The sequence below is a fragment of the Heterocephalus glaber genome, unplaced genomic scaffold, assembly GCF_053883595.1.
Source record: "Heterocephalus glaber isolate CG9 unplaced genomic scaffold, H.glaber_assembly_v1.0 deba00001571, whole genome shotgun sequence".
Classification (NCBI taxonomy): Eukaryota; Metazoa; Chordata; class Mammalia; order Rodentia; family Bathyergidae; genus Heterocephalus; species Heterocephalus glaber.
The window spans coordinates 2182870-2209396 of NW_028258356.1; the positions used below are offsets into that span (position 1 = coordinate 2182870).

General features: G+C 37.5%; 1 protein-coding gene, 1 long non-coding RNA gene and 1 pseudogene across 4 annotated transcripts in view; 2 read left to right on the plus strand and 1 right to left on the minus strand.

Moving 5' to 3' along the window:
• Ptprb (protein tyrosine phosphatase receptor type B) overlaps positions 1 to 26527 on the minus strand; it is a 131851-nt gene that overhangs the window by 43897 nt on the left and 61427 nt on the right. For 2 of the 3 annotated variants that reach the window (XM_004845046.3, XM_004845047.3), the window contains 9 exons: positions 25063 to 25329; positions 20772 to 21035; positions 16865 to 17128; positions 16097 to 16360; positions 14940 to 15203; positions 13074 to 13343; positions 5011 to 5274; positions 3196 to 3459; positions 2197 to 2478 (listed from right to left, as the gene is read on the minus strand). In XM_004845046.3, the coding sequence (XP_004845103.1) occupies positions 2197 to 2478; positions 3196 to 3459; positions 5011 to 5274; positions 13074 to 13343; positions 14940 to 15203; positions 16097 to 16360; positions 16865 to 17128; positions 20772 to 21035; positions 25063 to 25329 (2403 nt within the window). The remainder of the gene's footprint in view (positions 1 to 2196; positions 2479 to 3195; positions 3460 to 5010; positions 5275 to 13073; positions 13344 to 14939; positions 15204 to 16096; positions 16361 to 16864; positions 17129 to 20771; positions 21036 to 25062; positions 25330 to 26527) is intronic. The other variant, XM_087192422.1, reaches the window with a different exon arrangement.
• On the plus strand, positions 5270 to 9912 carry LOC147823653 (TBC1 domain family member 30 pseudogene; annotated as a pseudogene).
• LOC147823654 (uncharacterized) overlaps positions 23656 to 26527 on the plus strand; it is a 49215-nt gene continuing 46343 nt past the window's right edge. The window contains exon 1 of the long non-coding RNA XR_015443469.1: positions 23656 to 23949. This is a non-coding gene — a long non-coding RNA (uncharacterized LOC147823654). The remainder of the gene's footprint in view (positions 23950 to 26527) is intronic.

A 26527-nucleotide genomic window follows, 5' to 3' on the forward strand; every position in this document is an offset into this window, starting at 1 on the left:
AACTGGCATTACTGACTTGTTCTCCTCCAAGCCCTGATTTCTGTCTCCCTTCTCCATTGCTCGCCTGCCCTTCCCTGCTCACATGCTATGCTGCAGACACAGACATTTCTGTGACTCCTCACATATGTCATACTATTCCATCCTGCTATGTTTATCACCATTCAGTTTTCTTCTGTTGGACATAGTAGCTAACACACAATAGAAACTCAATAAATGGCAGCTAATCTTGTTTGTGGTTGTGAATGACACAGCAAAAGATTCAGTCTGAAAGAGAAGCCCTTATGAGGCCATGGAGGTTAATAACCAAACTCCTAAGCCTCCCCAGCCCACTTTACGTCAACCATCTCTAATTACTTGCTATGAAGGTAAACTATACAGTTTAGATAAATAGTTTTTGAATTTCAGTTGTAGCAACTGAGCTATTTAAAAAAGAAAAGTGCTCGGATCCCCAACATGTAAAATCAGAGGGGGCTCTGGTCCTGTATTTTAAGTGTGAATTGGGAATCAAAGGTGCCATGCCAGAGTGGAGCCAAGAACTCTTGTTGCATATCCTCTTTCTCCAGGAACTTCTAAGAAACCCTCAGGCTCTGGAATAGAACTTGAAAACCTAGGGCTAGACCAGTAGTGGTGAACCTATGGCACATGTGATGCAGTGGGCTGTTTTGTCATTAAAAGCTCTATAAAAGGTTTGCCATCACTGGTCTAGGTCATCCAACTTCATTTCAGGGGTCAAAAGCTTTGATAAAGAAATTTAAAATCCTTCTCACTGTTCTTTTGGCCATAGCACAACATACAGTAACAGTTCCCAGATAGCAATAATCAATGAAATCAACTCATTTAGAAAGCGCACAAAAATGTTGCATGTCGTGGGTATGATAAACACAGAAAGGCAAAAGATAGGGATGATGAACCTTAAGGACAAAGAACAGAAAAAAAAGCCTTTCAATTTCCTTGTGGAGTTTTTATGGTCCCTGGTACAAATTTTATCATTTCCCCTTAATTTAATCTTCCCCTCCCCCAAATTAAAATTATATATTCACTTATAAGCCTTGTAGATATGAAAGGCTACGTAATTTTCATGGCCCAGTGCCAAATGTAAATGTGATGTCTCTTGTTCAAAAATTATTAAGAATTTTGATGCATTGCAGCAAAGAAAACAAAAGCTGGAAAAAACAGGGCAGAGAGTTGGAGCCAGTAGCAGAGTGCTTGCCTAGGATGCTCAAGGCCCTCAGTTTAATCCCCAGCACTGCAAAATATAAAACAAAATACCACCCCCCAAGCCAAGACAGAATACCCACAAACTTTGATGGTGTTCTGCTTGACAGACGGAAAAGACCCTGATCATAGTAAGCCACTGAAAACTCAGCCTGAGCTTGTTATAAACTAAAATGCTCAGGTTTTCTTAAACAACTATCTGATCCCAAACTGTTCTTTGGATACAACGTGGAACACAAGTTTTACCTGTCACAGTTTCACTGTTTATTGAATACATGAAACAATTTCTTGCTTAAATTTCCAATTTTCAACCATGTATTTTACTGACAACCAATAACTATCTGAGCTGATCTTGAAAGCTACGTTTACTGGATAATAACTGGTTTCTCTGTTTTTAGTTTTACCCCTTTTAATCTATTCTCTACAGTGCACCCAGAGTGAATTTCTAATATGCTTAAGCATAATCTCTGTTAATGAAGTTGAAGTTGACACCAGTATACAAGACATTTTACAATCTCATTCTCTTCATCCTCATCTTCATGCTCTGGCCAGCTAAACTTTCTTTTGTCCCTTGGTCTTGCAATATTTTATTCTCTCTACTTGGAATATTCTCCTTTTCTATTCCCTGGTTCCACTAGGTTAATTCTGCTCTCTTTAGGTTTTAGTTTGGATGTTTCTTCTTCTAGGAAGTTCCCTTGTACTGAATTAGTTGTCCCCAACATGATTTTCTATAGTACATTTATTTCCCTCATCACATCCAAAGTGTAATTGTCTTTTTAATAATAATAATACCCTCAACCAAAGCTCCATGTGAGCAGAATTACTTCTTCATTGTCCAGTTCATTCTTAATGAATGAACAAATATATATTCTCATCTGTCTGAATTCAAATCCAATGAATCTGAAATAAAATGTGGATTCAAATCAAGCCTCATTTCCTCTCACTCCATTTAAAAATGAAGAGTAGAAAAACATGTCATACTTGTTCTCACAGATCCAGAAATTGGTTTGCTGTAGGTTTTCCAGGTATCACCACTGACAGTCTTGACGTTGAATTGATAGGATCTCCCTGGACGAAGACCATACACAATGCGTCCTTCTGATTTTTTGTTGCTGTAGGGGTTGAAGATTGTGAGTGCATCTCTGGGGAGCCACTGCAACTCAAAGTCATTGTAGTCTGTCCAATCTGGGGGTCCCTTCCAGGTAATGGCCAAGGATGTATTTGCAACATCAGCAAATGACAAAAGACTGGGAGGACTTGGGGCTGTGTGTAGGAGAAAAATGAAAAGCCACATAATCACATCAGTGCTCAACAAAAACAAATAAGATCACTGAATGACATCAGACATGTTTTTAATGTACTTTGTAGGAAAGGTCAATTTGGTTAAAGGGCAGTAGGGGCTTTAAGTTATATTATTTTGTATGTATAAGGCACTGTCCTCAAGTGTTTTACATACCTTTCAGTATTCATAATCAGAACTTCCTTACCAGGGTACTGTAGGACATGAATGTGCCCCGAATGGATTACAGGTGTGGGAAAGTGTTGATTCCATTAGCTTTTGGGGGTAGGGTGGGGACTCATAGATAATTATGCTCAGTTTTAGATGGTCTCATTGACTGATCCCAGGGTGGCATACAGATATTATCTACGTGTGCCCAAGACATAAAAACATTTAGGAATCACAGGTCATAGCAACATAATGATGATATATATCATTATCTCCACTTTACAGATATGAAAGCTGAAATTTAAAGATGTCTGGTGACCTACTATCTTCATACAGGTAAGTTGCCGTGCTAAGCTAAGGGCCTAGTTCTTAAAGTGTGTATCTTTTATCATCTGTACATAATGCCTTTGAAAGGATTAGTACTTGGCACATCATCATTGATTTTATTATTAAAATCATAATGAAAAATGTCTTTAAATTAAAATAAAGCTATTTCTCTCCAACACTTGGTCACTGGTGATTGGGTTTCTTACCTGTTCTGCCCTCCCCTGTGATCCTGTTGCTGAGATCCCCACTATGAGTCACCACACACAGTGTGTACTTCCTCCCAGGGACAAGGCCGTGAAAACGCCACTCTTTCAGGTCCCTGTGTTTCCAGTTTTCCTTCTTAGTGCCATTAGGATTGTAGAGAATCAGTTCATAAAAGTCGAGGTCCCCAGGGGCTGGAGTCCAGGTGAACCAAAGGCTATCTGTCATGTTTCCATTTGATCCCTTGAGATGACTCACCGGGGCTGGGACTTAAACAGAAGAAAAGCTCTTACTGAGAACAAAGCAGAGCCAAAGGCATTTTGGCCTACAGGTTAGAATATAAGCTACTCTGGGCATATAGATGAGCAGTATGTGTTGTGGGGTCAGTTTTTACCCACATTTCAGGTCACTTATATTAAGGGGCATGTTGGCTAGTGATGTGGTACAAATTAAAACAAAACAAAACAGGTGGTGACTTCTATATGCTTACACTTTGACAAAGAGGTAAAATAAAATCTTCATAAAGATGGCATAAAGTAATTTGCCACTTAGGTTATAAAAGACTCAGAAAATGTTAATAAGTGGTTCAATCTCCTCTCATGCTGACCCGTCCTGCTGGCAGCCACCATCCCACAGCATCTTTCTCTGAATCTCTATTTCCTGTTTATTTGCCTTTTGGTTCTAAATTTTTTCATAATTTTTATCAAAATCTGTGTTGCTATGTCTTTATTTAAGAAAAGACTCTATAGCCACTCCTACTACTTTGCAAGTACAAATTAGTCACACTACCACCTGCTTTATGGGTACATAAGCTTTGTTATTCTTCAGACGGTGAAAACTGTTGCTCCCTTTTGGTAACTTTACACATTAATGAACAGATAAGGGAAATGGGACAGGGGCAGGTTGCCTTGGAAATGATAATATCTAGGTAATTCGATTTATGCTTTACGCTTATCACTGATCTTTTTTGTCTTCTTCAGAAGAACTTCCGTGGATGCCCTTGGAGTATGTTCTTCACATAACTCGGTCACCTTCATGTCTCAGCTGAAATGCCTTCTCTGTTTAAAGTGGTTTTTGTTTTTCCAAGTCACTGTCATGACACATTTTAAAATTCTTTCGTAGAATTTAAGGAATTCCAAAGTGATATCTGTTTAAAATCTACTGTCTTAGTTCTTCTCTCCCTTAGTGTAGAGCTCTCTGGGACAAGGAGTCTTGGGTGCCTTGTTCACTGTCGTATTCCAGGAATGAGCCATACATTTGGCACACAAGAACACTCAAACACTACTGTCAAACCACAATACAAAGTTGAATAGGAGAAAAGAGATGAAATTACGCAAAAAAAGGAGATTCCATTTCTCAGAGACATCTCTCTCTTCTTGAAACTATTCATTTTCTTTTATCTAGTACTATGTTTCAAATTCATAGCAGTCACTTTGACCAATTTGTGGTTGCCTTTCTTTGGTCCTGCCTTCTGTTCCATCTATTTCTTGTATAAAGCTGAAGAACATTGACTGAATAGAACCATGATGGGTTACAATCTTCTTGTAAAGTTTGATAGGAAGTAGAGGAGCCAGATTCATTTTTCACCAAATCCTATGAGGCAAATAAGTGGAGGCAAAGAACAGAAACCAGTACAAAAACTGGCCACAAATTATTCATAAATAATCAAAGATCTAATTTAGGCCCACAAAGGCTGAAAAATCACAAATTCCTATAAAGCTACCTACTTCCTGGATAGAACAGGAAACTGAGACCAAATCAGGGAAGAGCCAGTGAAAACAATTTCCTTGGTATTCAGCACTGCTGGGTGTGAGTATTACCTGTTCTGCCAAATATGAATGACTCATTAGACAGCTCCCCACTGTGAGTTACAATCACCATTTTGTACATTCGGCCTTGTAGCAAGTTCTGGAAAGAGAAGCTCTGGACTAGTGGGTCAACTTGTGCTCTTTCCTGAAGAGTTCGATCTGGGTTGTACAGAAAGATGTTGTACCAGTTGAGTTCCCCCTCTGAAGCAGTCCAGCTGAAGGATAGATGTCTAGTGGAATTTTCTGTGATCCTCAGATTGGTGACAGCTGCTGGGACTAGAAAAGTAAAGGAGAGAGAGCATAAGACAGAGTTCTGGTGTGCCATAGCCATACTGTAGGATTAATGTCTGTGTAAATGAACTCAACCCAAAACACATGGTCCCTTCATTAAAATAAGCTGACTTACAATGGCTGTAATAAGCAGCCTTTTTTATACTGCTGGCCACCTTATGCTTGCATGGAATACCCTAAGGGACCTTGGAAACAACCCTTTTCAGTGGATATTCATGTCTGTGATCTCATGGTATTCCCAACGTAGGTTTCAGACAAGTACTTTCAGGAAGCCCCAGGGGATGGTGGCCTGAGTTTACATTGGTCAAGTCACCATGTCCACCCACACCAAACTTCAGAACAAGTGACTGAGGCCCTATGCAGGATCAAGTTTAATCTATATCTCAAAGAAATGAGGCTTCACCAAGCTTAATGTGGATGAACCTGAAGTCATGGTGGCTGATGTCCAATGGTTACGGGATCAAATACATCCCCAATCATAGTTGTTTGAATGAGAAGCAGGTCCATGCTACTCATGATGATGAAGATGCCATTGCTAATGCAATGGGGTGTCTTGAACCCTTCAGTGGGCTCCTGGTGCCTGAACTTCAGAAGTACCAAAAGCAGATTAAAGAGGCCAGTGAAGACCAGAGTCTGAGGTCCAACAACATTACAGAGTTGACTCCGGGAGCCATCAATTCCTGTTGAAGTGAATATCATGTGGCATTCAACAGCATGATGATGGAATGCATGACCACAGACATGAACACCTTGAAGCAGCAGTACTCTCGAATTAAAAAGAAGCAGCAGCAGGTCCATCAGGTGTACATCAGGGCAGACAAAGGGCCAGTGACCACCATTCTCCCATCTCAGGTAAACAATTCTCCAGTTATAAACCACCTTCTTTTAGGGAAGAAGATGAAGATGACGAACAGAGCTGCCAAGAACGCAGTCATCCACATCCCTGGCCATGCAGGAGGCAAAGCATCTCCTGTCCACTATGAAGACCTTAAGACGAAGCTCAACTCTCCACGGCGAACTCACATCCGAGTTCACAAAAAGAACCTGCCAAGGACCAAGAGCCAACTGGGCTGTGGTGACACCATAGGGCTGATAGAGGAGCAGAATGAGGGCTGCAAGACCAACAGCCTGGGGACAGGGGAGGACTTCTCCTCCAGTTGTCCAGTTGCTACAGCTGAAACAGAAGGCAGCAACTCTGAAGGTGGCACCCTGAGGACAATTGAAGGCCAGTCCCCAGAGCCAGTGTTTGGGGATGCTGATGTTGATGCGTCTACAGTTCAGGTGAAGTTAGAAGCCTTGGAACTGAACCAAAGGGATGCCCCTGCTGAAACTGAACCCAAGGCACACCTGCTGTGCCAGCAGAATGTGCCAGAGCCACACAGTGCCCTTGGAGAAAGTAAAGCTACCAGCAAACCTCCCCAGGGCAGCCACTCAAAAACACCCATCTTTAGCTCGTTTCCTAGTGTCAAACCACTTTGGAAATCAGTCACCACCAGGAATTTGGGATTATATGGTCCTACAGAAAGAACCCCAACCGTGCACTTTCCTCAGATGTGTAGGAGCTTCAGCAAATCCAGCAGTGGGAACAGTAGCACTAAGAAATGATGATGTGTCCCAGCAACTTTGTGTCTGGACTCACCTCGGCATAATGACACGGGAGTTCCAGTGACACCCTCCCAATTCTGTCTAATGAAAATGAATAGAGGTTCAGAGATAAGCAACAGAAGCCCTTTGAAATGGGAATGGAAGTTTTATATTGGGAGCTAGAATAGGGATGTTTTCACATCCACTTGATAAAATGGATTCTGGGATTCTTTTCTTTTCCAGGAAAAATAAATATTGTGGTTTTCAAGTGAAAAAAAGAGGCTTCTTCATAAAGGCTTCTTCTGCTCCCTCTTTAATCATGCCTTCCAATAAGTCCCACTTGATATCCAAAACAGAAACAAGAAACAATGTGATATCATAGAGACTGGAAAACAAAGAAATCTTGAAGTTTGTCAATTATTGGTGTTGAAACTATTATTATTATTTTTAAATACACAAGAGAGCCAAAAACAAGAGCAACGGGAAATTGTCTTATCATTTTCCTTGTTGCTGGTATAAAGTAGGTGACACTTGCAACTTAAAGGAGAGACTGATTTTGGCTCACAATTGAGAAATTTCAGTCCATGTTCATCAGGTTCAAATGCAGAATCATCACAGTAGAAAGGCCTGGATGGAGGGAAGCTGCTTACTCTTGGTGGCCAGGAAGCAGAGAAAGAATAGGGGAGCCAGGGAGGGAGTTATACTCTTCCAGGTCATGCACCCAGTGACATATCTCCTCCAACCAGGTCCCATCTCCTAAGAATACATCAGCCCACCCATGAGTGTATGACTCAGTCACCTTCCAAAAGCCTGGCCTCTGAGTGTATGAGGCTGTGGGGGACATTCCAGATTCAAACTACAACAGAAATCATCTTCATAGACTTTTATTTTGGTTTAGAATAAATATGAATCTAATCTAGGTGACTAAACATTTCTCTAATACTGAGAATTAGATCTGAGATTAACGACTAAGACATGGTTATTGGAAGTAAAGAAGAACTGTAAGGAGAAGAGAGTGGGTGGGAACAAAAGGGAAAAACAAATAGAGAAAACTAGATTTAGGGATGTGGGAAAGAGAAACAATATGGAAAGCCAAAACCACTAAAAATAGCTGCTAGAAATGAGCAACTTTCACACTGCTGGCACACATGCTGGTTGATTACCCGAACGTCATAAGATGTCCAGAGAAACAGAATAGGACACGGGTTGATTTCACTTGGATTCTCTTCCCTTCACCGCAAGTACTCTTTCTCTGGCTCTTTTCTGCTTTCTCCTCTCCTTATTCCAATCCCCTAAAGGTTTCTTTTCTCCATAGATCCATCCTTTGTCTCTTTCCTACTCTATGATACTAATTAAGCATTTAATCTCATTCCCTTTATGGATTTAACTAGCATTTTGGACTGAATTTTCATGTCTGTCTCACTTCTGAGTTCAGATCCATTTTTTTCCCAGTTGCCTAGGCTTCCCTCTCTTTGCAACTGTTTGGGTATATCCAGTTCAGCACAGAACTGAGGAGATTTCTCCTTGACCTGTACTCTTCTCGCTATAAGTTTTTTTTCTTTTTTGGGTACCGGGGATTGAACTTGGGTCCTTGTGCTTGCGCAGCAGGTGGGGAAACCACTGAGCTAAATCCCAAGCCTCCTCTTCTCGCTTCTTTACCCTTAATTAATGACATTACATTCTACCAGACACCCCAGGTAGAAACTCTGGAATCTACTACTCCTCCTTTTATAATGAACACAGCCACCATTTGCCGCCTTACCTAATGCAGCAATATTTCTTTAATATAGCCACAATTCTTCATCAACAACCCTGCTTCGGGTTAGTTTTTGACCCTTCTTAGCCTTTACTTGCAGTTGTCTCATCATCTCCATTACCTTTCTGTGTCTTTCTTCCCTTTCTTTGTCTTCACTCTGCACCAGGCACACAGCCTTTTTACTGTTCTTCTGATAGGCCAGGCACATGCCCACTCAGAGCCTTGGTCTTACTATTAGATCTGCTTGGAGAGAGTCTTTGCCAGGTATTTACATGGTTCTCTCATTTCTTTCAGATTTTTACTCAAATATCATGCTCTCAGTGAAGTCTTTGAGGATTGCACTATCCAAATTTATGACCCTCAACACTATCTTACTCTGACTTTAATTTTCTTCTTGAATCTCTTGTACGTTTTTCTCATTTTGTTAATCGCCTTTCTCCCTTACTAGCATATAAGCTTCATGACTCAGTTGTTTTTAATTTACTTCTGTGTATCCAGCAGTCAGAACAGTGTTAATATGTAGTAGTTGCTCTGTAATGACAAAATTAATGAACAAGTTTCCCCACCTTTGGTAACTTCTCCATTTAATCCATCCCCCATTGCCATCTGACTTATCTTTTCTAAGGTACAAATTTTTACTACAAAATGATTACTCTTTGGCTGAGATTTTATTGCTTTCTCACTGCTTACAAGTTAAAAAAAAAACAAACTCCCAAGGAAAGGTATAATTTGGCCCTAATCTGGCTTGGCAACTTTAGCTTTCTTTCATGCAGCACACTCTTCAGTTACACACAACTTATTCTCTTCCAACCAACTGGCCTCTGCACAGATTAGTCTGTCTGCACAGGGTGCTTTATCACCTGCCTGCATGGGGAACTGCTTTGTCCATCATGACTATACAGAAATGCTACTTTTTAAAAGACTTCTCAATTCTAACCGATGTCTATGTTTCCCTGAATGTTGGCCATTCCTCTTTTATATACAATCCTTATCACAATATATCACCATTATTTGTCCATGTGTCTGTCTCCCTCACTAGTCAGTCCTTCCTTTGAGGATAAGAACCACACTTAATTTATCTTTATGTCCCTGTCAATATCATCAGACTCCTTCAGACTTAGGCACTTAATAAATAAATACCCAATTAGGCTAGTGTGGCTGTCAGAATAATGGCCTCCCAAATACATATCTTACTTCCTAGAACCTGTGAATATGTTACCTTGCATGGCAAAAAGGACTTTGTAGGTGTGATGAAGTTACAGATCTTGAGATGGGAAGATTATTTTGGACTGTCCGGGGGCTGACTGATATAATTACAAGTTTTTTTCTGATGAAAACAGTCTCTCTCTCTCTCTCTCTCTCTCCCAGGACCTCACACATGCTAGGTAAGTGCTTTGACACTGAGCTACAACCTCAGCTTTAAAAAATTTTATAGTTATTATTTTAATTGTATAATTTTGTGGAATACAATGTGATAATTTAATACATACATACTGTACATTGATCAAATCAGAGTAAATCTATCTTTTTAAACATTTAACTTGTATTAATACATAATAATTTTACATATTTTGGGGTATCATGTGATAATTCAATCAAAGTATACAATATGTACTGATCAAATCCAGGTAATTAACGTTTCCATCTCCTCTTCATTATTTTGTGTTTGGAGCCTTTGAGCTTCTCTCTTCAAGTTATTCATTAAATATATAATAGGTTATTGTGAACTATATTCCTCCTACTGTACTATAGAACACCAGAAGTTATTACCTCTGCTAATTGTGTTTTGGTACCCATTACCTAGCTTTGCTCTATCTTCTTCTCCAACCTTCCCAGTCTCTAGTAATCCTCATCTATCTCCATAAATTTGTTGGCCATTTGAATGTCTTCTTTTTGAGAAGTGTCTATTCATATTCTTTGTTCATTTTTAATTGGATATTATTTAATTGTTTGAGTCCCTTTAAAATTCTGGCTATTAATTCTTTGGTAGATGAATGGTATAAAAAAGTATTTTTCCCATTTTTTAGGCTGTCTCTTCACTCTAGAGATTGTTTCCTTTGCTGTGCAGAATTCTTAGTTTGATATAATCGCTTTTGTCTATTTTTGCTTTTGTTTCTTATACTTTTGGGATTGTATAAAAAAAATCATTGGCTATACTGATGTCTTGAGCTATTTCTCATATCCTTTTAGTTGTTTCATAGTTTCAGGTTTTACATTTAGATCTTTGATTCACTTTGACTTTATTTTTATATAGGGTGAGAGATAGGGATCAAGTTTCAATCTTTTGCATTGGCTATCTAGTTTTCTGAGTACCAGTCATTGCAGAGGCTGTCCTTTCTCCAATGCATGTTTTGGTACCTTTGAGGAGAATCAATTGGCTATACTTGTGTGGGGATATTTGTGGGTCCTCTAATTTATTTCTTTGGCCTGTGTGTCTATTTTATGCCAATATTATGCTGTTTTGATTACTATAGCATTGTAGTATATTTTGAAGTCAAGGAGTATAATACTTTCAACTTTGTTCTTTTTGCTTAAGATTGGTTTGGCTATAGGATTTTTAGCTCCCATATGAATTTTAGGATTTTATTCTAGTTTATGAAGAATGTTATAGGTAGTTTGATGGGTATTGTAATCAATCTATAAATTGCTTTGGGTAGTATGGATACTTTAACCTTATTAATCTTTCAATCTACGGACATGAGAGATCTTTCCATTTTTATGTGTGTGTCTTATTCAATTTCTTTCATCAGAGTTTTATAATTTTCATTGTAGAGGTCTTTCATTTCCTGGCTGAATTTACTTCTAGATATTTTATTTTCTTTGTAGCTACTGCAAATGGATTCCACTCACGATTTCTTTCTCAGCAATGTCATTACTGGTGTATAAAAATGCTACTGATTTTTGTACGTTGATTTTGCATCCTGCAACTTACTTAATTTATCAGTTCTAATAGTCATTTGGTGGAGTCTTTAGGTTTTTCTATAGATAGAATCGTATCATCTACAAACAGGAATAACTTGACTTCCACCTTTTTTATTTGTATGCCTTGCTTAAGTGTTCTGGCTAAGACTTCGAGTACTATGTTGAATGAGAATGGTGAGAACAGACATCTTCTCTTGTTTCAGATCTTAGAGGAAAGCTTTTGGCTTCCACCACCATTAAGTATGACGCTGGCTAACAGATTGTTATAGAAAGCCTTTATTATATTGAGGTATGTTTTTGAACACCTAATTTGTTCAGAATTTTTTTTTTTTTGGTACCAGGGATCAAACTCAGGTCCTTGCACTTGCGAGGCAGGCGGCAGAACCACTGAGCTAAATCCCTGGCCCTGTTCAGAATTTTTATCACGAAGGAATGTTGAATTGTTTTGAATGCTTTTTCTGCATCTATTGAAATAATCTTGATTTTCTCCTTTATTTTGTTCATATGATGTATTATATTTATTGACCTGTTTATGTTGAACTACCCTTGCATCCTTGCAATGAATCCCAATTGATCACAATGAATTATCTTGTTGCTCCACTGTTGGATTCGGTTTGCTAGTATTTTGTGGAGAATTATTATGTCTCTGTTCATTAGATATATTGATGTATAGTTCTCTTTTTGTTGGATCCTTGTCTAGTTTTGTTATTAGAGTAGTTCTGGCCTTGAGGAATGGATTTGGATGAATTTCCACCTTTTTATATTTTTAGAATAGTTTGAGAACTGGTGTTGGTTCATCCTGACTGGGGTATAGGCCCACAAATGGTTGTTCTCAGGGGAAGATGGGCACAGGGAACTACAGTGGTGGAAAACTAAAGGAGCAAGCTCTCACTCCTGGTAGTGGTGAGGGCCCACCTGCAGCTGGCCACAGAGAGAGGCAGTGGTGGAGAACTGAGGATTCCTGCTCTATGGTGCTCACATTCTGTCCCAGTGCAAGAGTCCTTAAACAATGACAGAGGAGGGGAGGAGAGCAGAGACAGAGAGAGACATAACAACAGATACTGAGGTAGGAGTGAGATTGTAGCTACAACATGTCATAGCTGGGGAATGTGGAGTCTCCAGAAGTTGAAAAAGGAATAGACTCTCCCCGAAAAGTCTCTAGAACATACATAGGCCTGCTGACACACGACACCTTAATTTTAATCGCATTTTCAGACTTTAACTTAGAGAACTATAAGACAATAAATTTGTGTTGTTTTAAGTCATCAAGTTTATGGCAATTTCTTACATTAGCAATAGGGTACTAATGGTGCCAGTTTTAATAAAAAACCTGAATTGGTGCAGCCAGTATAGCTAGACTGACTGATGTGGAAGTGGTAAGTCAGGGTGAATGTTCCTGCTATGTCAAGAAATATATATATCATATCCTCCAACATCACTTCATCCTTCCCATCTTGTGGTTTATATACAACAGTATAAACAAGGAGATATCTGGTACAAAACATCAAGTTATGCTTATTACCTGTTCGGCCTTCAGCTTGGGCTTCCTTGCTAAAGAGACTTCCACTGACAGTTAAGATTTGTATCTTGTATTTCTTGCCTGGTGTTAGATCTTCAAATTTGTGCTGCTTAGCAATAGCTGGCTCTGATGTGTTGCTCAGAAGGATCCCATTTTCATTTAGAAGTAGGATATCATATCTTTCTGCCACACCAATGGCTTTTTGCCAACTTACTATTAAGGAATGACTGCTATATGCATTATCTGCATTTATTCTCTGTACAGATGCTGGAACTACAAAGGAACAAGAGAAGCAAGAAAATTCAGCTTCTATCACTTATGGTGAAGTAACTAATTGAGAAAAACCCTTAGATTAAATCAAATCAAATTGAATTAAATCAGACTGCTCATCTCCTTGCCCCAATCATGTTATTATCTTTTGTTTCTATCTTTTGGCCCAAGTCAGAAACATAGATGGTCACTCTCACCCTTCCACATGTAATCAAACACAAATCTTAAAGTTTCTGTGTCCTAAATCTTTCTTCTTTTGAATCTATCTACTCTCTCTTTCTCTCCTGTCACTATATTAGGACAATGTCACCCGTGGAATACATTATTGCAACAGCTCCTCACCCATCCCCATGCTTCATTACTCCTACTGTTTTAAATTCCATACCACACTTAGCATATTCTCACAGCCAGTCCATGCCAAGGGCACTTCAGCGGCTCCCTGTAATTCTAAAATGCCTCGCCAGCCACACAGGCTCTTCATGATTTGGTTTATCTACTCACTTGGACACATGGCTCACGTTCTTTAGTTTAGTATTGTAAATGCCATGTGCTTTCTCTCACCTCTAGATCTTTGCTTTTTCTGCTGAAACCAAGTACATCTGTACTTCACCTGGAAGGTTTCTTGGTCTCTGTGTATATATTACTTCTTTCTAGAAGACTTCCTTGACTCTTTTTATTTGCTCCCATAACATTCCAAACTTGTATAGTAATTGCCCATTTACGTCTCTATCTTCTTCGCTAGACTATAAAGTTGTTAGTCAGTGGCTCTGTCTTCCTAATGAATTCTCACTTTTTAATACAGTGCTTGACATAAGGTTAGAGGAATATAGTATGGTTATAGATATGAAATATATGCATAGTAGGGTATGGTATAGAAGCCATAAGCACCACTGCTAAATAAATGGTCAAGAGAATAAGAGGCTTCTAAGAAATATTGTATTACAGCAAACAGGGCATGGGGTCTGGATCCAGATGGGCCTAGATTTAAATTATAGCTCTAGTTCATATTACATATAAACATGATGATGTTTAATAAACTCTTGTAGTCTTATTTTTCTCATCTGTAAGATGGAGACAATGATCTCTATCTTGTAGCATGACCAGATACCATTTTAAATGTCTGGCATTTTGTAGGTACTTATTTTTTGTTTTAAAAATAATCTATTAATAATGACATTGATATAAACAAATAGGCACAGTTCATTCATTTGATACTTATTCTTTAGCTATCACAGGTATGGCAGATGGCAAAGTATATTTTTTCTTAAAAAATAATTTTGAGAAAAGGATGACATTTTGAAAGATTCATAGTTATACAAATCTGGTTAAAATTAAAAATTTATATCCTTTAGCAAGTATAAAAATTTACTCAAGTGATTTGGATTCCAGTTGCTTTCATTTGTTTTGAAAATCTCTACTAAGAAAAAAAATGTGCAGAAAAAAATGAGAAATCCTCTTGAAACCATGGTAAACTGTACAAACTCAGGAGATGTAAAATTTGAACTTTTCAATTTGTACACAGCTAAGCCCACTCACTGTTCTATTACAGAAAACCATGGGGCATTGTACTGTACAGCCCTTCTCCAGGTGGAGGCTCACCTGTCCGCCCGAATGCATCTTTCTGGTTCCTGAGGGACCCACTGACCGAGGCAATTGCTATCTGGTACTGTTCCCCAGCCTCCAGTCTGTGGAATGTGTGCTCAGAAACATGCTTGGGGATGGTCTGAGACTCCACCTTCTGATTCTGCCTGAATGCAGACACCACATAGGAGTCAACATCTCCACTGCCAGGGGTCCAGGTCACTGTCAGGCTATCTGTTGCTCCATTGGGAGAAATGTGAACATTTTTGACAGCACTAGGCACTAAAATAAAATAAAATAAAATAAAATGTCACATAGAGAATGGTCTGTGGAAATTTATAACCAGAATTTTCATGCAGGGCTGGGGATATAGTCGCTTAGTGGGAAAGTGCTTGCCTAGCATGTGCAAGACTCTGGGTTCAATCCACAGCACTGAAAAGGAAAGAAAGAGAGCAGGGAAGGGAAGGAGGAAGGCTAAGCTGAGCTGTCATGCTTTTTATATTTTGGCATTTTTGAAAGAGTACACAAGAAAGAAAAGGTATCAATTAGCCATTTTTCTCTGACCTTTCTGCCTAAACTGAGGTTGATGGGGAAACATTTAGAGAGAGAGAGATCAAAGTCAAGTACTGGAAATGAAGAATGCCACTAATGTAACAAGGGGTTAATTAGATTGCCTCAAACTAAGTCTTGTTGTATGAATTTCCTAGCTGTGTGACTATAGGTAAATTTTTGAACCTCTACAAATTTTATTTTGGAAAAAGTGGCAAAGGTAAAAGTACCTCATACAGAATTGTGAGGATTGAACAGAATGTAGATCTTTAGTGCTTTGCTGTGGCTCATGGTAAACTGTCAATAAATACTGACTATTATAATAACACTCCCAAGAGAGTTTCAAAGAAGTGACACCCATTTAAGAGTTGTTTATTAAAATATAACAATCTGTGTGCCTCATAAGCACCAGCTATGTGTCAGCTCAATGCTATTTCTCTGAAAGTTTGTCTGCCCCCACCACATCATGCTATTGCTTTGTTACCCAGCTTGGACAAGGTCATTGCCACTATCAAGATTCCTTTCCCCCTCTTGACATCTCCCTTTAATTTTAAATACCTGGGGTATCCAACATCATAAGTACACTACTATATCTGTGCTGGTTCAAAAACAGTATTTCAAATTACCCGTTAAGCCTTCAATAAAGGCTGACTGCTGTACATCTCCACTGATGGTCAAGACAAGAATTTTGTACTGGCGCCCTGGTGTTAGGGAGGTGAACCAAAACTCAGTTGCGGTATTTACAAGGTGAAAAGAAGGAAATACTTTCATGTCATTGAAGAGCAGCTGGATCTCATACTGGTCAACATCCCCATCAGCTCGTGACCAAGTCACATGCAGGTCCTCAGTGGTCCTGTTCCTCAGTGTTAGATTCCTCACAGGCTCTGGCACTAGAGAGAAAAATGAGAAGATACTTCAGGAAAGGAACTGATCAGAGTTTACCTACACAATAACTTATGAATCACATTCAAGGAACTGGCAAACATCCCTCTTGTCCAAATGAAACACTTGATCTATTTCATGCATAGTTAAACAAGAAAAATTGGAAGCAACCAATAAAATTGTGATTTTTGTTCCTGACAAAATTCCTATATTCCACATGTTGGTAAAATGTAATTATAAAAGGAGTTAAGAACTCAATCCTAAGATAAAGCAAGACGTTTAGAATTTTAATGCCACATTGCAGGAAGACATAGAAGAAAACTAGAATATTTGGCCTTCTTTCTCCCTCATCATGCTGGCTTTTACCTACCAATAAATATTCTGTAATGATAGGTCATGACATTTACTGAGAATGTAACTTTCTAATCAGTAAGTAAAAAATATTCAAGGTTAAGATAAATTAGTTACTCAGTAACCTTCATGTCCAACCAATTTGCAATCATTCTGCTTACTTGTTCTCCCATTCCCTTGTTCGCTGGCTTCATATTGTCCACTTTTTGTACTAACAGTGATGCTGTACAGCCGTCCGGGAACTAGCTGAACAAATACACACTCGTTTTCTGACTTAGGAATGCTTTTGGTTTGAATGAAGTTGTTTTTGTTTTTAATGGTGACTTCATAGTGATCAAAGTCCCCTGTGGCGTGTACCCAGGACACCCTCAAATAGTCACTCCTGGCAGAGTTGCTAACACTGACTCCCTGGACCTTGTCAGGCACTGAAAAAGAGAATAGAGAACAGTGAAAGATTTAGTGATTCTGAGTGAACAATCGATCACAGATGACAATCTAGGACAATCAAAGAAAGTGACTAGATTTTTAATGTGTGCATTTTAAAGAAAAATCTTCAACTTTTAGATCACAAATTTCTGGAGGAAAAAGATTATTACACTACTTGAAGTGATTAAATGGATCTTTTAACAGAACTGATGAATGTATTCACAGCCTATTGTTTGCCTGCAACAAAATGTCACATATAAGATGGAGCATCAAACATGATAACTGATGATTAATATGATGGCGAAGATATTAATAATTGCAGAATATGTTCGTGACTCAAGATGTGGTTAAAAAGTTACCAAAGAAAGTATAAACACCCAAAATAAAAATAGAAGAGAAAACACATATGGTTAATCAATATATAAAGAGATGTTTTACATTATTAGTGATGAAGGAAATTCAAGACCTCAATGAAATGCCATTTTGCATTTATCTGAATATTAAAATTGAAATATCTAGTAAAACCAAGTGTGGGAGATAGTTTTCCATTGGATAATATAATGTTCATATTTTATAATAGTATACTTAATTTTATAGTAATACAATATATAATAGTAGAATGTTATATAATAGTCATAACTAATTTCTTGTAATTAACTCATTAAAGTATAGAGTTCTTGCCCTTAACATCAAAACACAAAATATGGCTGAATCTGATCAATATAACAACTGAAAAAGCAAAATCTACAGAAAGCCCAAAAGATTATATATTGCATTAAAATATCTTTGAAAAATAATACATTTTTTATTTAGTTAAAGCAAATATAAAACTAAAACTGCAAAGTTTTAGGCCTGTACATAGATGCAATCAGACTATGCAAGATGGAAAGCAAAGGAGATATGAACAAGAGTTGAGATGTTGGTTATCCTGAGTGAATAAGTAAAGTGGGAATAACATAATTTCATACAGATTATTGTCAAGGTCTTAGCTTTTATTTTAGGTAACCATTCTTCATGTACATTTTGAATTATTAAAAATTACTAACTAAATGGCTTAAAAAATAAAAGTATGAACTGATACATGGTTTTCTGAGCCAAGAATTATGATTAATGCTATTTTGTGTACCTGAGGCTTTTTCCAATAAATATCTAAGCAAACAGTTCAGTGTACCTATGGTTGTCCCCTCAATAAATATATAGGTAAATGCATACTACTAGGAACACTTCAAAATAAGACAGTTCTGTATTTAAAGAATGATCTTAAACTTATTCTTATAGCTCTTTTAGGGCTAAATTTGGTTTATCAGATCACAAATTCATTTCTTTTTGGATATAGCCAGATATTATAAATTTTAATGAGGAGTGCTGAAGAGAGGCATGATCTCAGATCGAGAGTATAACTCCTGTCCCAATATTAACATATCCTTTAGGCCTGTAAATCTCTCTATGTGTTTAGTATACCTTAAAGGATTTCTCTTCTGATTACATACCAAACCTGTGTTCTTCTCTTCTACTTGCCCCCAAATTGTGAAATGATCCAGAAATTTCAGTATTTGGGTATCTAAGCTACATTACAATGTTCTCTACACTTACAAGTTGCATTAACAATTTTTGTTGGATTACATTTTACCGATTAGTTTTTATATTACAATATAGCTCACCACAGGCTTGGAGCAAGTACAGATAAGCGCTTTTTTTTTTTTCCAAAATATTTGCCTGAAGCCAATTACAGTGTTGCTAGAATTTAGTCACTGTAGAATTAAGAAAAAATTCTAAAGTGGCATTGTATGTATGGGCTAAGAAATGTCAATGATCCAGGCAATTTACTGAAGGCAAAACAATTATTACAGGAAGAAAAACTAGACTGAAGACCATGTCAGGTCAATATGAAACTCTCCGGGTGGAACTGAAGTAATTTGTGAACACTGCCTTGCTGCACGATAAGATGACATGATACAGAACTAGAGACATGGGCATTTTCACTCAAAATATAGAAGAGCATTAGAAAAGGAAAAAGACATTAAGACAATCAGCCAAAATCAACAAAACAACAACTCAGACATGACTCTCCAGTTAAAATAATTTGCTTCTGTTAGTCATGCACCAAATCTAAGTATATGTTGGTAGAAGAGTCAAGAGGTTGCTTTGAATAGAGGATCATTTTCCTTACATTTAGAAAAACCTTAGCAAAAGAATCTTGCATTATTGAAGTCACATGGATAGGCAACATTCCTGAGTTGATGCTATTCAGAAGCAAGGGGTTAGCAATTGGATAAAACAGGTTTTAATTTCCAGGAAGTTTTAGGCTCCAAGTTGATCAGGATGATACATTGACTTAAAACTGCTTCATAAGTGGAAATCAGCTTTTCAGATTTAAGGTGTTATTGTGATCACTAGTATAATTAGATTTTAAATCATTGGAAAGTAGGAATAATCTCTATATCCCTTTCTGGTACAGATGATGTAATGGCTGAGCTCTGCTACTGATCACAGCTACGTGGCCTTGGAGAAGCCACACTTCCTTTGGACTTTCTTTATTTCCAAATGAGAAGAAGGGATTAGGTCATTCTAATGATCTTCTCAATCTTAGCATTCTGTAACAATGTAAGGCAGGGGTTCTACACTTTTGGGGCAAAACTATGGAATCTGAGAAAAACTGTGGACTCTTTCTCCAAAGAAATACACAGACATTTCTTATCCTTGACAACTTCCTGGGTAATTTCAGGGGTTGCTACATGTCTAAAATTCACCCATGGCCCACCAAGTGAGAGCCAAAAACCACTGAGTTATGGCTATTCATTCAACAAATACTTGTTGAGTGACTGCTAAGCCTTAGATTCTGTGCTAGGTAATAGGATAACAACAATTGTCCCAGATCTTATGGGAAAAAGACATTTTTAAAGGCAAAAAAATAAATCCAGAGCTCAGGAAAAAGACTTGAGAAAATGTTGATGTCAATCTTAAGCAAAAATCTCAGAAGTCAACCCCAAAGCATAAATATATTGGGAAAATGGTAGCTATCTATATTTGGTTCTTTCTAGCACATCAAAGACCTGACATTCATGTGCTAAGATTTATGCTTCCTAGTCTCAGAACTATAAAGGTTCACATTTTCACCTTATGTGAAAAAGGATAAATGCTAGTCTTGACCAACACACATTTGATGGAAGATTTTAGCACAGAAATCTTTGTAGGCTCTTAAGTCAATCAGAATAATATTTAAATCCAAGATCTGAAACTTTAACAAGGCCATTTAACAAGATGGACAGTTGGGCAAGTTACTTAACCTCCTCATACCTTGATTTCCTAATATATAAAATGAGAATCATAACACCTACATCATTAGAGCATTTACAGGGTTAGCAAAGCCAGTTACTAAAAAGTACTCCCTAAGCAGAAATACTTGCTACATTATTTGAATATAATATGAATTCTAGCCATAAAACTTATGCTAATCTTCCTGTAAAGGTAACATCTGGTTGCATAAGAAGTTTTGGGGATCAAAATGCAAAGACTCCATCACAATTTTGTGATCTCATTTGCCTTCTGTGCTATCATTATGGGATGGCTACATCTCCGCGATGCCCTGAGCCACATGTCTAGGTGGTTTTTATGGAGCTCTGCACCTTCACACATCCTTACCTGTCCGCTCTTGGCCAAAAGAATGATTCTCATACTTGCCACTCCTGGTAGTTATGGTCACGTTGTAGAGGCGGCCTGGGGTGAGGGAACTGAAGGAACATTCACTGACAGACTTGGCAATGACGAGGGACTGAACCACCTTGCCATAGTGAGAGAGCATCACCACGTAGTTATCTACATCACCAGGTGCTGGCAGCCACGAAACGCTGAGGTAGTCATTTCGCCCTAAATTGTTCACCGTCACTCCACTCACACTGCAAGGGACTGTGATTTTTAAAAGAGGAGAAAATATAAAAAGAAGAACACAATCAAAAGTTTGTGTCATCTGTTGAAAACTATAGACTAAGGAGATCTAATCTGATTACCTAAGAGGTCAAGGAAGAGTGAGGATGTCACATTAGCTTGTAGAAGCTGAGCACTCTTTTTGGGGGGGGAACCGGGGATCAAACTCAGGACCTTGCGCTTATGAGGCAGGTGCTGCTCCACTGAGCTAAATCCCCGGCCCTACCTGAGCACTCTTTCATCAGGAGGCTAAATAAAACAAAAATGAAAGGAGGCCATTTGGGTGTCTCATAAATATGAGGATCCCAACAGTTCATTTTTAGGGTTTGCTTTGTGTAAAATATTTAAAAACTTAATTTTATTGGTACATTTTAGGTATACAATATAATGACATTCATCATTGGAAATTTGTACCTTTATGTAATATATCTTGGTTCTTATTTTTCCCCCTTCTCCTGCCCTCCCTTCAACCCCTCCATCCCTCCCTATTTACAAAGACTTTTTTTCCATTTTTTCATTTGCTCATATTAATTCCATTCCCTTCTTTCCTTTCCTCTACCCCTCCCACTTCCCCTTCCCCTTTGCCCCTCTTCTTCCTATTTCACATTATTTATTATACCTTTTGATCCTTATTTACATTTTCAGTTTCTCACACCAGAGAAACTATTCAGTATTTCCTTGTGTAAAATACTTTAAATGGGAGCATTTTTATAAGAATGTATTCAGATGTTCCCTGTAGGAAGGGTCTCAAAATCTTAAGAAACCAAATGAATCAACTTGAACTTAACTGACCAATAAAGCCAAGATGTTTAAGGGGAAAGGTGAAGAATGAAATAGCTTTCCTAAAGATCTTAGACTTAGGCTATCTTTGCTCTTCATGTAATGAGGTTATTTATTCCTGGGGAGTTCAATAGTCAACAAAACTAGAGGAATTGTTTTCCCTTTGCAAAGCATTTCCTGCCCTCTAGTGGCAAGAAATAAGACTAAAAGCCTATCCTTAACAGTCGAAACTGGACCAACTGGGCAGAGACAGCTCTTACTGTGATATTGGCCTTTCTGATGGCAAGCATAAATAATTACTTGCTTATAACACTTGGGGGTTAATGCACAGACATTTACGGAGAACTTTCTACTTGCCAGCTGTACAAAAATGGGAATGGTACTGTCGCTTTCTGAGAACTTCCTGGCTAGAGGTACATAGATGGTAAGTTAGTAAATTGTGGTATTGAATAAAAGTTGTACTGTGTATTGGAGATAAGTGTCTAATAATTAGTACTCCCATTAGTGAACATAGGAATGAAATCTTTCAGTATCCATGAGTTGCATTATTGTTTTCATCATTAGTTGATTAACTTTGAGTATTTTTATATAATTGCTAATATCAGTATATTACACATAAAGGACAGGATTTAGCAGATAACTTCTGAGAATCCTTCTAATCTTAATATGATCTGATTTTGTGAGTTAAACCCCCAAATCAATCTTATCCCCAAAGTTATAAACAGCACCCTATTCGGCAATTCTGCTAATGCTATTACATTTTATGGACATTTTCTAAATATAAAATTAAACTTTTATCCATAAAATTTATATATTGGTGTATTTCCTTCCTTCCTTCCTTCCTTCCTTCCTTCCTTCCTTCCTTCCTTCCTTCCTTCCTTCTTTCCTTCCTTCGCTTTCTTCTTTCTACTATCCACACATCCCTTGATTAGTCTCAAAATAGTATCTTTTCTTTTGTCAAACTGTTGAAAATACCTGTAACTACTAATACTTTATTAGAAAAGATACAATTATCGAAAGTTTTGTTGAAAATGTAATTTACATATTTAAGAAAAATATATACACAATTTGTATCTTTTTCCTTTAGAATGAGCATTTCTTCATATTAGAGTTAGATTTGTTAAACATGTAATATCTTTGCTTTCAAATATTTATCATCTTATCTAGGTTGGAAGGATTTATTTATATGTTTCAACTCTTTGGAAACATGTGAAATATAAGAAAGTTTTTCAAAATTTTTTTGATTCTGACCAATATTTTAGTATTTAAAAAAGTGGCACTGATTACCACAGCTTTAGCTACTAACTTAGACACTTCCTGAAATCACTAGTTATTGTGTATCTGTGGCAGTGTCCCATTTTTCCATAATTCTTGAATATAATAACACATGCTTATATTTATTAATATTTTGTGTTTTCCTGAAAACTTTGTGATCATTCTTCAAAGAATTTATTTTATTTCAAAGAATTTATTTATTTTTAAATGCTCCTACCAAATAAGTGAAATACTTATACCTCTGTTATACTTAAAATATAGGCATAAAAATAATTAAAGTCCTATTTATTTCAAATACCCACTTATTTCAAGTGATATCAGACATTATATTATTTTAGTATGTCACAATAAATTGGACAGCCTTTGTGGCATTTTATTAGAATTTTTTTGGTAGTTCTGCGAATGAAACCCAGGGTTTCACATACTCGAGGTAAGTGCACTACTTCTGAGTTATATCCTCAGACCCCCTGTGGTATTTTAAGATGAGAATTAACCTGTGGAGCAGAACATGATACATTGTTCACAAAACACTTCTTTTTCCTCTCAACACACAGCTAGACTATTTCCCAGTACCCACTGCAGTTAGGTGTATCTAACTGTGACAATGTAACTGAATTCTGGCCAGTGGAATGTGAATATAAGTGATGTGTCTGCTTCAGGCTTAGTAATCTGTGCCATCCCTGATCTCCACTTCTGTTCTTAGAGGAATGGGGAGAACTCTGAGAACCTAGAGGAACTGTGAGATGGTAGGAGCCTGGATTTCTGGCTTTCTACTTGGAGAAGAATCAACCAATGGAGCTGTTCAGTGAGGAACACTCAAATCGCATAGTTGTGTAAGAAGGTAGGTCAGTCTAACTTGACCACTACAACTGGAACTTGCTGGAAAATGGATGCAAGGCCTTTTTCAATTCTTCTCATTTTTTCTGATTTCCAAGATAAGGTTTGTAGCCCCTTACCCCAACTATGCTATACTAAAAGATGGTGCTAAAACAATTTTATATATATATATATATACACACATATCTGTATATCTCTTTCTATAACTGCAACTGATGCTCAGAATCCAAGCATTGGGATATAGAAAGAAAAGACTGAAATCTCATTTATGATAATCATATAAAACTAAATAGAAAAGGTCATTGACTCGATCCTACATTCACCAATAATTATCAAAGTTTCTATTGGTTTGTGTAATTTTTTCTTAAGAAACTAGAATATAAATTTTATGTATTATATGAAATAATATGTTATTATGTTTAGATTTATATACTTTCCTTGCATCATATTGAAAATTACATTTTCTTCTTTGGTGCCAAAGATCTCTGATATACAATGACCATAATGATACCTATTTCTCTAGTTAGCTCTATTTCCTATTTGAGTGGATACATTTTAAGTCAGGAAGATTGTTTAGGTGGCATACAGCATTAAACACTTGTTTAATATCGCTTATAAAAATATATGTGGTTTTAGCCAGGCACACTGGCATATCCCTGTAGCCCTAGGTACTAGGGAGGCTGAGGCAGGAGTTTGGGACAGCCTGGGTAACACAGACTTTTCTATATATGTCAACTTTCGACCATGTAAATTAGAGATCATCTCTTTTCTAAGTCTTAAAACCAAGAATATGAAGATAATGGAAGACCCTTTATTTTTTGTTTACCTTAACTGGGACATAAACATTTCAAAAGAAATCAACTAAATGAGAAGATTAGTTCAGGCATCAAGTGCGGAAATGTTTGTTGGAAAGTTTAGAAAATTCAGTATTTATTCTCTCCCATTCTTAACCATCAGTTAATTTCCATGCCACATGCACTGGGATGGTATTGAAACTTGGCTTTTAGGAGGAAAAGAGGTCTGTTTTCAGTATATTTTAAAACTTCTGCTTGGGGTGACAGATTCTCATATGTTCAGATTTCCATAAGTTACAGACACTTGTGTCTCCACTTCTTACCTGTTCTTCCTTCCACCACCACTTGTCGGGAAGAGATCCCTCCACTCACTGTTGTTACCACCACAGAGTAGAGGCTGCCTGATTTCAGAGAATGGAAGCTGTATCTATTAGTCTCACTGGAGACACTTTCATTTTTGATGACCACGTTTTCATGGATCAGTAAGACTTGGTAGAATTCTGTGTCTCCCAGGGCCCCTGTCCAGTTAGCAAAGAGACTACTTGTCATCCCTTGGTTGGCCACCTGCAAGTCAGTCACTTGGGCAGGCACTAAAAGACAGTAGACAGAAAACAAACAAAAGACACTTACTCACCTTAAGAAAGTAAAAATATGGGTCAAAAATGGAAACAACTTGAAAAATGTTAAGAAAATGTTTTTGGTTGTTTTAGCTATAAACTGTCAGGTCTATTTCTTGAGGCACATGGAGAATTACTCCTCTATTGAGGCTCTACTACTTTGAAAAAGCTGTTTAAATGGTAAATCAAAATTATTTAGGGTCCAAGGATAAGATGGTGCATACTTAGTAGTTTTATTTTAAATTTTATTTTATTTTATTTTGTTAAATTCTTTTATTGGCACATTTTAGGTATACAACACAATTACATTCTCATTGGGAATTGTACCTTTACATAATGCATATTGGTTCTTATTTTTTCCCCATTCCTAGACCTCCCTTCACCCCCTCCATCCTTCCCTATTTACAAAGACTTTATTTCCATTTTTTCCATTTCTCATCATTTGTCCTTTCCCTTCTTTCCTTTCCCCTGCCCCTCCCACTACCCCTACCCTTTTGGACCTTTTCTTCCTATTTTACATTATCGATTATTCATTCTAATCATTGGTACATTTTAGGTATACAATATAATGACATTCATCATTGGAAATTTGCACCTTTACATAATCTCTCTTGGTTCTTATTTTTCACCCTTGCCCAGCCCTCCCTTCAACCCCTCCAGTCCTCCCTATTTCCAAAGATTTGTTCCTATTTTTCCATTTTCTCATATTAATCCCATTCCCTTCTATCCTTTCCCCTAGCCCTCCCACTTCCTTCCCCTTTGCCCCTTTTCTTCCTATTTCACATTACCTATTATACATTTAGTCCTTATTTACACTTTCAGTTTCTCACACCAGAGAAACTATTCGGTATTTATACATGTGGGTCCTATGTATTTCACTTAAGAGTATCGCCTCAATGTGCATCCACTTAGCTATAACTGTCTCTAATTTCTCATTTTTTATGGCTGAGTAGTACTCCATTTTATAAAAAAAAACCCCACATTTTCTTGATCCAGTCTCCAGTTGATGGGCATTTGGGCTGTTTCCAAGTTTTAGCTATCACAAACTGTGCTGCTATGAACATGGGTGCACATATATCACTGTGGTATGATTCTTTTAATTCTTTGGGGAAGATCCCCAGCAGTGGAATAGCGGGGTCAAATGGGACTTCCAGTCCTAGTTCTTTGAGGT